General features: G+C 42.6%; 1 protein-coding gene across 1 annotated transcript in view; it reads right to left on the bottom strand.

Annotated features, from left to right (window-relative positions):
- The window catches only part of TRIM67 (tripartite motif containing 67), a 47,648-nt gene that overhangs the window by 3,021 nt on the left and 30,824 nt on the right, over window positions 1–13,803 (bottom strand). The window contains exons 6-8 of the mRNA XM_063125656.1: window positions 12,873–13,018; window positions 10,762–10,900; window positions 5,707–6,010 (exon numbers count right to left, since the gene is read on the bottom strand). Coding sequence (XP_062981726.1) covers window positions 5,707–6,010; window positions 10,762–10,900; window positions 12,873–13,018 — 589 coding nt within the window. The remainder of the gene's footprint in view (window positions 1–5,706; window positions 6,011–10,761; window positions 10,901–12,872; window positions 13,019–13,803) is intronic.

The raw sequence follows: 13,803 nt of genomic DNA, 5'->3' as shown, positions 1-13,803 counted from the left end.
AAATATAATCTATCAGGGTCCCCAACATGGCACCTGTGAAGCTTTTCACTCCCTGCCCCTTTAAAAAAAAAACATTTTTAAAAAACAATAAAAGCCTTCAAAAATGTTAAGGAAGTCTTCTTTCTCTCCCTTTCTAGCCTCACAATTTTTATTCCCCCATCACCTCTTTAGCTCACTGTTTCTCCCCTCTTAACTTCAAGCTTTGCTTTTTTCCTTCCTAGCACTTTATCTTGCTGTTCCTCGCTCCTCCCAGCCTTGCTCTTTCTCTCCCCTCTACCTGGCTATTTCCTCCTCCCTCCCAGCCTTCAGCCCCCCTTTCTCTCCCCATTCCCTAACACACTTCTTTAATTCTAGGAGCACTATCAGGCAAGCGTTTTATTGCACACTCGTTACTGGGCACTCACGGATTTTCACGGGTCCCTCTCATGACATTGTCTGCCTCCCGCATGCCTCCTGCCCCTTCAAGCCTTCTTCGCATGACAAAAAATCACTCCAGTAATGACTGTGCAGGAGAAGCAGCGGGATCAAAATGGCCCACGGAGTGCACGTTGTTTACTTCCTCTTTCAAAAGAGGAAGTAATGAGGGACAAACTGGCGGGCGGAGATGCAATGGTAATTAAACACAATTTTACCCCATGTGATGATGCTCTAGATGCTCCTGAAGGTTCTGAAGCATGGCTCTGCTGGTTGGTCAGTTGTCTGCCAACCATCTGCTGACCCATCTCCCATGTTAGCGTCCAGCTGCTCCCATCCCCCTTTTTGGTTACACTGCTCTTCCTTGTGCTCTCTGCCCTTCTGCTTTATTCTTCTATGCTAGGACTAATGGGGAGCATACAATACTTTTTGTAAGCTGATACGACTATGATGCAGTATGGAATAAGTATATTGTACTGGAACAAATGGAAATGTGTGATAATAATTGTGGGTTGGAGCCAATTCTGGCTTGTATGAGCAGAAATACATTTCTACTCATGCAAGGTGACCTCCTCTCCCATTCCACTGATTTCCTCCTCCTGCTGCAGCCCTCAGTATCCCATCCCAGAAGCACATTTGTGAATGAAACTGTTCAGCTAACTATCACTGTCTGTACATTTTGCATTTCAGTTCCCTCTAAGTGCAGTTTACATTCCACCCCACCCCATTCTGCATCTGTATACGAATCTGCCAGTTTCATGCATCTGATGAAGTGTCCATGACAGCCTATGCCAGAATAAAGTTGTTTGTCTTTAAGGGCCCACAAGACTTCTTCTCCTTGTTGTTGTTGTTTCAATTACATCTTGTACCCACAATAGCCTAACAGGGAAAATAAAACTTTTTATAGTTGAAATATGAGGTGATAAAGTTTAGTGATGTGCTGAATGATGGGAAATGTATACGCTTTGATACAGACCCAGTGGATGTAACTTTGGCACCTGCTTGTCCAGTATTATTGCATTCCTTTCAGTTTGTACAGTCTGATGATGTGGACAGGGTCCTTGGATTGGTGAGAGCCACCACAAGTATACTAGATCCTTGCCCTTCCTGGCTTATAAAAGCAGCCTGGGTAGGTGAAGTGATCAATGCCTCCCTTCATCAAGGTAGGGTGCCAGCCTGCTTGAAGGAGGCAGTGGTAAGACCCACATTGAAAAAGCCCTCCTTGACCCCCACGATATTGGATAACTACCGTCCAGTCTCCAATATTCCATTTTTGGGCAAGGTATTAGAGTGTGTGGTGGCCTCCCAACTCCAGGGATTCCTGGATGATATGGATTATCTTGATCCATTTCAATCTGGCTTCAGGCCAGGTTATGGGACAGAAACAGCTTTGGTCGCCTTGGTAGATGACCTTCACCGGGAACTAGACAGGGGGAGTGTGTCCCTGCTGGTTCTGCTGGACCTCTCAGTGGCTTTCGATACCATCGACCATGGTATTCTGGGCTGCCTTGCTGGGATGGGACTTGGAGGCACTGTTTTACAGTGGCTCCATTCCTTCCTGGATGGGCGGACCCAGAAGGTGGTACTGGGGGACTTCTGTTAGACGCCTTGGCCATTGGCTTGTGGAGTCCCTCAGGGCTGTGTTTTGTCCCCCATGCTATTTAACATATACATGAAACCATTGGGAGAGGTCATCGGAGTTGTGGCATACAGTTCCACCAGTATGCTGATGACACCCAACTCTACTTCCTTTCCACCCAATTCCAAGGAAGCGGTTTCTGTGCTAAACCAGTGTCTGTTGACAGTAATGGATTGGATGAGGGCGAACAAATTGAAGCTTAATCCAGATAAGACAGAGGTGCTCTTGGTCAGTAGAAAGGCAGATCAGGGAATAGGGATTCAGCTTGTGCTGGATGGGGTTACATTCTCCCTGAAGACACAGGTCCACAGCTTGGGTGTACTTCTGGATTCAGCTCTGAGCCTAGATGCCCAGGTTTCAGCGGTGGCCAGGACTGCATTTGCACAGTTAAAGCTAGTGCGCCAGCTGCGCCCGTTCCTAGAGATGTTGGACCTGGCCATGGTGACACATGCCATAGTTACATCCCGATTGGATTACAGTAACGCGCTCTACGTGGGGCTGCCTTTGAAGAGTGTTCGGAAACTCCAGCTGGTTCAAAGAGCTGCAGCCAGATTGTTGACCAGGGCTGGTTACAGGGAGCATACAACTCCCCTGTTAAAACAGCTCCACTTGCTTCCAGTCTGTTTCCGGGCACAATTCAAAGTGCTGGTTATGACCTATAAAGCTCTATGTGGCTCAGGTCCAGGTTATCTGAAAAACCGTATTCTCCCTTATGAGCCTGCCCATGCTTTGAGATCTTCTGGAGAAGCCCTTCTTTCAGTCCCACCATCTTCACAGGCAACTTGGTGGGAACATGGGAGAGGGCCTTCTTGGTGGCTGCTCCAGTGCTCTGGAACTCTCTTCCCGGGGAAGCTAGGCTGGCTCCCTCCTTGATGGGCTTTCAGAAGCAGGCAAAAACTTGTTTGTTCCGACAGGCCTTTGGAAAATAATCTGGTCCTCCATGTATTAAGGTCTTGTAAAATTGTCATGTGTTTAAAATGTTCAATGTTTTAATATTGTATTTTTTATTTTATTTTATTATTATTTTGTACATTTCTTTCCCTAGGTTTAAAATGTATATGTTTTAAATTTTGTAAGGCCGCTTTGAGGCCCAGTATTGGGCAAAAGGCGGGATACAAATAAATATAATAATAATAATAATAATAATAATAATAATAATAATAATAAATGTTAAATGCATTCAATGACCCTTCAGTAGTTTTAATTACAGAACAATGGTTTGGTTCCTAAGATAAATTAACATTAGGCAATTCACAGTAGGAGAGTTCCCTTCTCCATCCTACACCCACCTGCTCCCCCTAAAAAGCCTCTCCAGAGCACTGGGGCTGCCCATAATTGGGTAGAGCCTTGTTAAGGAAACCAAAAGAATGACAAAACATAACACATTGTTATCACCCAAAAGATTATGGTTTGTATTTTAATATGCAGTGCTACATGCAGTACTGTTCCTTTTGGTAACGCACTGCTATTTTTTCCCATAGCATTAAAAATGGTTATTCCCCAAAATTGGCAAAACTCAAACATGCACAGAGTTTAGCAAACTGCCCACCTACCTAAATTGAGTGAAATTTTTAGACTGAAGGATGGTGTACACTTTACAGGGGGGTTGGGAATACTAAGAGTAGCCTTTTACCGATCATTGGAAACAAATTCATGGTGTTAACATTAATGTACTAAATTTCTTTCTATCCAATGTCTATTTTGTGATATCTTGGGATTTCTCTTGTATAATGGCAAATGCGTATGGTTGTATTTGCATAATATATAATTTGAAATAAAATTAATCTGGGGAAAAAGTGTTCCCCCTGGGTGTTTCCACAGAATAGCTTTTCTTGTGCGACTTCACAAAATAGGTTACGTGCCTAAACCCAATGTGCTTGAGAACGCATCCGTAAAATAGGTTTCTAGGGCACCTAATGTGTGCTGCCATCTTGTCAGAAAACAACCATGGCCTGAAAGCAGCATAGGCCATTTCAAAATGTTCTAAATTTAATACAGATTAAATCAGGGTTTTAAAGGGGCGGAGATTAGTGCTTTTGATTTTATTGTTTTCAGGAAATATTACTCTCAGCTGGTTTTTTAAAAAAAATTCCAAACAGAGGGACTAAATGGAAACATTCACATTTCAAAATGTTCTAAATTTAGTACAGATTAAATCAGGGTTTTAAAGGGGCAGAGATTAGTGCTTTTGATTTTTATTGTTTTAAGGAAATATTACTCTCAGCAGGGTCAGGTTTGGTGGGAACTAGGTCGGGACTTTAGCAGAGAGCTGGGGGACATATACATGGAACTTTTACTCCAGTTCTACTCAACCCCCAAGTTGATTGTGTCAGATGATGCATGCCCCTCTCCGTAGCTAGCATGGCATTTCTTGCCCTAAATTTGTTCCCCCGCCCCCCCGCCGCAAACCAATTTCTTGATGGATTTTCCCGTCACTGCAGATTCAGCACAGTTTCGGAATCAGTGTGACCTCAGCTGGCTTCGGCATGGGCTGGTGGATTGGCTGAAGGGAAAGCTACGTAGGGCAGTGGCAAGGTGAGAGCAGAGGGCTAAACATGGCTACCTGAAAGTAACTCATTGCCTTCCATTGCACTTTGTCGAGTACAGGAGTGCTTTGAAACTGCACTGTTGCAAACATGAGCTCAATTGCTGCCTTTCCATTCTTTGCTTCTGCACAATTTCACAGTTGTGTAGTTGTGCAGTTCTGCGCTGTCAATATAGGGTACTTCACACTTTCCTACTTCACCCAGACATAGGGGTGCAGCCACCCCCAAGGGAAAAGAGAGGGGTGCAAGGGTGGATGTTTGCAATTTGCATGTCTACTCAGAAATAACTGCTCTATTTCATTTTATGAGCACATGAATGAAGGAAGAAGCCTGTTGATTCAAAGCTGCATAGTTGCACAGAGGCATCCTTTCACTGCTACAGAGTTGAGCAAAAGAAAAAAAATACTTTCAGAGCCCCATCATTTGTCACTATTTGCCATGCATTACACGGCCTTGTAACTAAACCTATGAAATTTCAGGGCAGGATATCCTACGTTCAATCCTGCCCACGTATTGCAGTGTTTCGTCTCTTTGTAACTGTTATGCTGCGGGTTTTGGGGGAGACCCAGCAGCGAAGGCGGTGCATAGTGGTGTAGCATACTGGTTTGTTTGTTTATTTATTTATTGCATTTTTATACCGCCCAATAGCTGAAGCTCTCTGGGTGGTTAAGGAAGTGAACTATCTCTGGTTTGAATTTCTGCCATTAACTCACTAGGTGGCTCTTGCGCTTTTCTACATGAGGCTGTTAATCTTTTTTATCTACTTTCGTTTTCGTCACAGAATTAAAATCCGAGCAACTGGACAATGCTGGATTAGATTCATTTATATGAGGTGCAGACCAGGTTTAAAAGAAAGTATCTGCTTACTGTCACGTTTACTTTGGCCCTTATGTATAATGCCAGCAAATGTCAACAGATCAACCCAACAATAAGTCTCTGATTTATGAGAGAAATTGGTATAAACAAGAATTCATGAAGCATGTTCTTGAAATTATGGAAAGGAGCATTCACTGAAGGTCTTCTTAATTACAGAGCTCTTTAGGAAAAGGCGGGGGGAGGGCAATCTCATTTACTGGGAAAATAAGAGAAAACATATTGAACGCTTACCGATTCGTGTGAGAATTGCAGTGCATGAACCAGCTCCGATTGTTGTCGACATACATAGCCCAGGCCTTGTCATCCTTTCCTAGCATCATATCCTTGACAACGTTAATCCTAGCAATTCCAAAGGCTGGATCTGGATGGTTATCATAACGATCTACATGCAGTTCCCAATAGTGGACTCCCTTCGAGAAGGCTGCTGTGCCCAGAACGACGCGGTCATCATAGCTACTGCAGGTGGCAGTCTGGTTGTCATTGGAAAGGACTATGTCCCTGTGAGCTGAACAGGGATCAAACGTAAACCAGGCCACTATAGAGGAAGAAAGATGTTACAGATTAGAAGAATGCAACAACAGGGACTGGGTTGTTATGTTCCATCTGGGAAAAGTAGCACTGTATTAGGAAGTGAAGAAGGATGCCATGACTTCCATGATGGAAGAAAGGTGGGATATATAGTACATATACTAAATAAATACATCACATTTAAGTTCCATTGATCTCAATAGCGGAGAGCTAAGCACTTTGTGCTAAACTTCTACGGTATTTAGGGACCCATTCAGAAAACCACCCCATCCCAGGTTAAACTCTCTCACCCCAGATAAGCTTGGGCCAGATCTAAACCAAGCAGGATATAACACTTTGAAAATGGTATATGGAATGTGTCATGGGTCCCAACAGTTGTCAATATCACTATAAACCATTATAAACCTGGGGGGGGGATCCGCACGTCGCTCCCAGAGTGCTTCTATGCGACCCCAGAGCACCCCGAAAACGATAGTTTGACTTCCCTGTAAAAGAAACGAGGAAGAGCCGTCCATGCTGCCGATGACGACGACAACGACAACGAGAGCTCTCCGCCGGCGAGGAGAGCTCGGCAAAAGAAGGCGGGTGAAGAGCGGAAGAAGCTCTCTACCCCGCCTTCTTTTGCTGAGCTCTCCTCGCCGGCGGAGAGCTCTCCTCGTCGGCGTTGGCGTTGGCGGCATGGACAGCTCTTCCTCGTTTCTTTTACAGGGAAGTCAGACTTTTGTTTTCGGGGTGCACTGGGATCGCATAGAAGCGCTCTGGGAGCGACGTGAGGATCCCCTCCAGTATTGTCACCTTGGTCACTTCTATTACCTTTTCAAGCGGAAAGGAGAATATTGACATGTGTCCACTGCCAATGTGTGGTAAAACATGTGATAACATATATGGTAATATGGTTGCCTGTATGGGCTTAAGAGTGTAACGCATAATGAGAGGCTTTAATGAATCTCTAGTATTATTCTCAGGCTGGCAAGAGGTGCATGGATCGTCATCGAAAACTGCAGCCCCCGGAACCCCTCCATAATATGTGATAAAAGTCATTATCCTGCATGTTTCCCTGCCCCCATTCTGTCTAATTGGCTGTTCCTTGTGAGGGTGTGGCTATTCACAGCGTAATGCCTTTCATTTTGTAGAAATAGACATTACCAGGAAGGATGAGATGTAAGAAAACAATCTGGTGTTGACTAGAGCCACACATCTTCCAGAATAGCCTTAGCAATCAGATTTGTGGTATGATGCAGAACATCCAAGTTGTGCTATGCAAAATAACGGAAATTATTTGTACTTGGGAGACAGCTGAGAATTTAGTTGCGAGATATCCCTTAATTCAAACTCGCATACTGTTGTAAAATATTTGACTTCATTAGTGGTAGGGTTTATTACAAATGAGTACTATTCTCTGCAGGCTTTTAAAGGGAGGATCTTTGGGAACAAGTGTTGTTTCTTTCTTGACATAGTTTGGCAACAGTAATAAGAAAGAGACAATGAGATGAACACGGGTTTTATGATTCATGAAGGTTAAGTATCATTAATCAAGATTCATTTCTTCGGTTGCCCATATGGATAGCAAGCGTAATTACATGGAACTGAAGCATGAATTAGCATCCATATTTTATAAGATATTGCCTAGGAAATTATTTCCATAGAGGAAAAAATGTAATTAAGCTCTGAAATTCATCACCAATATAAAATGAGAGGGGGGAAGGGACTGCAAAAGCAACGGAGGAAATGGGTCTCAGAAGGTATTTCATTTCCGTGCACATTCATCCCTTCGCTTTATTTCAGAAAGCAATGCCAGATTGTGCCCAAAATAATCCTATCAGATTTGAAGTCACAGCTGAAAAAACATTTGTATTTTGTTCAGGCACCAGCCTCCTCAGATTTTCAGGGGACCAATTCTCCATGGAGCGATGTACAATTCAGTGGAGGCTGGTGGCTCCGATGTCAGTGGGGCTGTGAATCAGCTCCAGGTTTCAGTCAGGAGCTATTCAAGGTGTCGAACCCTATCCCCAAAATGGTTTCATCACCTTAGATAGCTCAGAGTTCTGTCTGGACTTACATGTTTGAAGTTTTGCGAAATGCTGGCTTTTATTGTTGCTTTTATTACTATTTTACTGTGTTTACATTTTTATGTATTTTATTGCTGTACACTGCCTTGGGAGACATCTGCTCTGAAAGGCAGCCAAGAAATGTTTTAAATAAAACAAACAAACAAACAAACAAATATTAACAGCTGGATGCATTGATTGATAAAGTAGTGGAATTGACTGATTTCAGAAACTGAAATGTGAATTTTAACAAGTCTAACACATTCCAGGATTTTCTAGAAGCTATGTATTTTCCTCTGATACAAAACTTCCATTACTAAAATCTCAAAACCAAGGAAACTCCTGAATATCCTAATGTGTCCATCCTAAATTGCTTTTATGTTGGATTATACTGGCTGCAGTAACATCCAGCCTTACTAGTATTATCTTTTCCGAACGATCAAGGACATAAGTTGTTTCAAACTATTATTGACTTTCACCAGGTGAGATCCCGTAGCATCGAATGCAGGATTAATTTGTGACTGAATCCTGACAGGCTACATAAGCATGAGATGAAAACGTATTACTTGCATCAGTCACCATTGAAATGGTTATCTGTATCAACAACATAATGACTCTCTTTACTGTACTAGACAATATTACTTCAGATATTAAATGATCTGACTGGCATTTATCTGAGATGAATGGTGATTAATTAGTTAAAAGAAAGATCCACTGAAATTTAGTTTAATCAAGATATTGGTGATAGATCTGAGGTTCTTCTCCCCTCCTCACCCCAAACACTAGCACCTGACCTACCAGAATCCATTAGCTGATCTGGCAAATTCTGGAAATTTCTCAGGACACATTGGGCTTTGCCGTTATGGACTCATGCAAAGTGCCAGAGGCTCCCGCATATCTTGCAGTGAAGCTTATAGATGTCTCCAGTTTTCACTAGGTTTTGGTGTACACCACATTTCCTGTGCATCTCACTGTATGCCATTGACTCAAACAATACATCAGAACATGTTCTGTGCCTGGCTATTAGTCTGGATTCTAGCCACTTATGCATTGCCAAAAAAGGAGACGTGCATCACCAAAAATGAAGGCAAAAGAGGACACAAATTTTCATAACATTTGCATTAGAAATAATGACTATAATTTAAATAGAAATACAGTACAAATCACTATACTGACAGTCACTGACCAGTTATCTTATGTGCCTGCTCAGTCCAATGTCCAAGCGCTAATTCTTGATGGACAATTTCATGGACCCTGTTGGCTCTCCCTTCTTATAGGTTTTTAGACCTTAAACCAGACTTGGACTGGGAAGCCCATCCAATAGAGAACCCCTCCACATAGAGGACTGTCCTCTGTAAAGGACAACACCTGGCCACCCAAAATTTCAATGCTTAGAAGAGTTGTTCCAAAATCCAGCTGAATCAGAATGGTTCAGCAGGGTAAGATCTACACTACTACTTTATAATGGTTTATAATGGTTTTGACAACTGTTCAGGCCCAGGACACATTACATATACCATTTTCAAAACGTTTTCAAAGTGCTAGAAGGAGGGCTTTCTCCGCTGTGGCACCCCGGTTGTGGAATGAGCTCCCCAGAGAGGTCCGCCTGGCACCTACACTGTACTGCTTTCACCGCCAGCTGAAGACCTTTTTATTCTCTCAGTATTTTAACACTTAATTTTAACTTAAATTTAAATTTTACTGTTCTAACTCTGTATTTTAATCTTATATCAATTTTGTTGCGTGGTTTTATCCTGGTTGTGCTTTTTATACTGTATTTTGTAATTGTGCTTTTAACATGTTGGTTGTTTTATTATGTAATCGTTTGTGAACCGCCCAGAGAGCTTCAGCTATTGGGTGGTATAGAAATGTAATAAATAAATAAATAAATAAATAATATCCTGCTTTATATCTGATCCCAGATATAATGAAATCTTAAGAACACGGATGGCGAACCTCTATTCAGAGAGGACAGCAGGGATTCCGCTTTGCATGCTGCTCGCCATCCCAATTTGGATTTGGCTGGGCCAAGATCTTTTCTCTGTGAAGAGAGAGGCACAGAGAAAAGCAAAATGGATGATGATGTCAGGGAGGGGGCAGGTTTTAAGAGTAGGGCCCCACCCCCTAGCATCATCTGTGACAAGTATGACAATAGTACTACAATCATGGAATGTTCGGAAGGAGGAGGATGGACAGGGGTGACAGCTAAGCGGTAGTTAGAAAAGGGGGAGGAGTTAAGCCTGGTCTTGTGAAGAGGGTGTTGTGTTGGTCAGTGGGACAGTTAAAGATGGGTTTTGGAGAGAATGACATGGGACAAAATGGCCGTGAGAAGCAAAAAGATTGGGAGGCCTTCAGCTAAACAACGAGACAGAGAAAGACACAGATCACCAACTGACATAAAGAACAAAATACAAATCTTCAGTGACCAGGAAAGCCAGAAAGTTAACTGCTACACTAGTTAAAGGGTAATTAGATATTACAGAGATACTTTCAGTTTTGTGGTTAATGTTCATAAAAATTTCAATTCTCTTAACATTTATAAATACTGCTAATGTTTACCAGTGTCTGCTGAAATTTGTCCAATACCTATCTCAGATTGTCCTATAAAGAATCATCATAGATCCAGGCTGCCAGATTGGTCAAGGGGGACCAAACCAAGTTCAATACCCCTGCTCTAGAAGGAGCCTTATACATTTTTGAAGTTACTCACCATCAGATGTCTGTAAAACAACGGTCTTGCTGTAAGGACCTACTCCTGATGAATTAAAGGCTTTGACTCTTGCATTGTAGGTACTGTTGAAATGAAGGCCATCGATAGTGCATAAGGTCTCCTTACCAACATACACTTCCTAAATGGCAACAAAAAGGCAGGAACAGAGTTTACCAAATTCTTTTTAATCTGGGGTCTCATAATAAGAACCCCAAATATAAGCTGCATGCCATTTCTTTTGCGGGAAAATTATCACCGTAAAACTCAGCAAAGTTAAGGCCATGCAAGGAGAATTCATAGTGAAAAGGCATGTGTGATTCAAAAAGAAGTGTTAAAAAGATATGGTTTCATTCCCCACCCCCAGAAAGACTGCTTCCTTGTTATCTGTCTGTAATCTAAACAAGCTCCAAAGTACACATACGTAGGGAAAGACAAAAGAGCTCCCATGCTCAATAAAACAGCAGCTAAACCATGGGAAAATATGTTTTAACATATCCATTTTCCCAACACATATTTACAAGTGGAACCCTCAAATACATGCCGAAGAATTTATTCTAATTAGTTTATTCTAGCTTCTTCTCTCCTGGGGTCTCTGCAATGCATTTCACCAACAACACACATGGTGCTATATAAATAAATTAATAATAATAATAATAATAATAATAATAATAATAACACACACGCAAGTGTGAGTTAAGATGCTCATCCCTAACAAAACTCTGCTCAGCTCCTCCTAATGGCACTAACATGAATGACCTTTCTAAGGAATAATAATAATAATAATAATAATAATAATAATAATAATAATAATTTTATTTCTTACCCGCCTCTCCATTTTTATCGAGGCGGGGAACAACAGTAAATTTAAAATACATAAAACTGAATTAAAACATAATATACATTGTTAAAACATCCTAAAAACATTCTATCATTTTTTTGTTGTTTATTCGTTCAGTCATTTCCGACTCTTCATGACTTCATGGACCAGCCCACGCCAGAGCTTTCTGTCAGCTGTCGCCACCCCCAGCTTCCCCAAGGTCAAGTCTGTCACCTCCAGAATATCATCCATCCATCTTGCCCTTGGTCGGCCCCTCTTCCTTTTGCCTTCCACTTTCCCTAGCATCAGCCTCTTCTCCAGGGTTTCCTGTCTTCTCATTATGTGCCCAAAGTACATCAGTTTTGCCTTTAATACCATTCCCTCAAGTGAGCAGTCTGGCTTTATTTCCTGGAGTATAGACTGGTTGGATCTTCTTGCAGTCCACGGCACTCTCAGGATTTTCCTCCAACACCACAGTTCAAAAGCATCTCTCTTCCTTCGCTCAGCCTTCCTTATGGTCCAGCTCTCGCAGCCGTAGGTTACTACGGGGAATACCATTGCTTTAACTACGCGGACCTTTGTTGTCAGTGTGGTGTCTCTGCTCTTAACTATTTTATCAAGATTTGTCATTGCTCTCCTCCCATTTATTATTACTGATGAATGAATTCATACTTTTATTATATCATTATTAATTCATACTTTCATTATATCATTATTATTATTATATTTATCAGGCAGTATCCAATGCCGGTAATTTGCCAGCTCTAAGCATGTTGCACTAGCAGGGACGACCACTAGTGCAACGGGAAGCAAGCCCTGGCTAGCACAACCAGAAACTAGTTGAAACTACCATGTCTGAAGCAGATCAGGTCAGCAGAGCTTCCTTCTGCAAGTGCCACTGATTTATCCCATTCTGGAAGGGGTTGGATGCAGCCATATTGTATTATTTTATTATATATTATCATTACTTATTACTTATTAAGTGAATCATTTATTAAGAGTATCATTAGAGGAAGCTGAGCAGTGCTTTGTTAGGGACAATCATCTCAGCACACTCGTGTGTATTTTGTTGGTGAAAGGAAAACAGAGAGCCCCCTGGGTAATTCATGTCTCTTCACCTTCCTGCACTCATTCCAGCCAACAGACCCTTTCTCCTTTGATTGGTGATTCTTCTGTAACAGGGGGAAAGACTGAATTCCAAAACATATTCAGTTCAATATTAAACATGTCTCTTAGTAAGACAGACTATACAAGTGTTTGCCTAGGAAAGCCAGACACAAATCAAGGTTCTCACTCGAAACTGGCCGCCATCTCCATCGTCGAGTTCCAAGATGTAACCCTCCACTGGGTTGTGGCTAAAAGGCGGCATCCTCCAGGCCAGCGTCACGCTGTTGTTCCGGGTGCAGCATTTCTCCAGCTGCAGTAATGGGACCGGCGGCACTGAAACAGAAACTAAGCACAGGTTAGTGCAACTCTGCCCTTACCCATCAGGCTGTGCATGCGGGAAGCAGCATGATGTTCACACAACAACCTGAATTCTCCAAAATCACAGCTGCAGCTCTCTCGCTAGTGAACTCTCAGGGGACTTTTGCAGAACAGTGGTCCTGAGGACCATAGACTTAGGGCCAATTTGCACTATCCTTCCCCCACACCTCCAAAATCATTTCTTTTCATTTCGATACTGCCCAATAGCTGAAGCTCTCTGGCTGTTCACAAAAAATAAAAACACCAAAATATAAAATATGGAAACATAAAACCACAATATAAAAGTACAGCCAGAATAAAACCTAGTAGGAATGCAGAGAAGGCCCCACCCCCTTCCTCTGGCCCAATCCCCTTCCCCCCAAGCACTGATTGTTGGGTGGTTCCCCAGCTTTTGTGCATTTGCCCCCCATTCTCAAAGGCTGAAATGCCTCCCCTAAGGCTTAGGAATAGTTCACACATCACACTAAGTGTGATAGTTCACACAACATACTAAACCATAATGTTTAGCTCAAAACTAGGGCTGTGCACAGACCCACCCACCCCCGGAACTGCTTTGTGGCCTGATCTGGAACTTTCAGATCTGGCCCGAACCACTTTGGGTTAATCCAACCCTCCCTTGCTCCGCTCTGTGGAGTGAGATCCGGAGGGACGGATTGAGATTTTGCCCCCCCCCCCTTCCCTACTTACTTCCGTGGTGGGCGGCGGAGGCAGGTAAGTGGGAAACGGGGGACAAAATGGGG

This window comes from Elgaria multicarinata, chromosome 4 (assembly GCF_023053635.1).
Source record: "Elgaria multicarinata webbii isolate HBS135686 ecotype San Diego chromosome 4, rElgMul1.1.pri, whole genome shotgun sequence".
Taxonomy (NCBI): Eukaryota; Metazoa; Chordata; class Lepidosauria; order Squamata; family Anguidae; genus Elgaria; species Elgaria multicarinata.
This window is presented reverse-complemented; position numbering and strand designations above follow the sequence as displayed.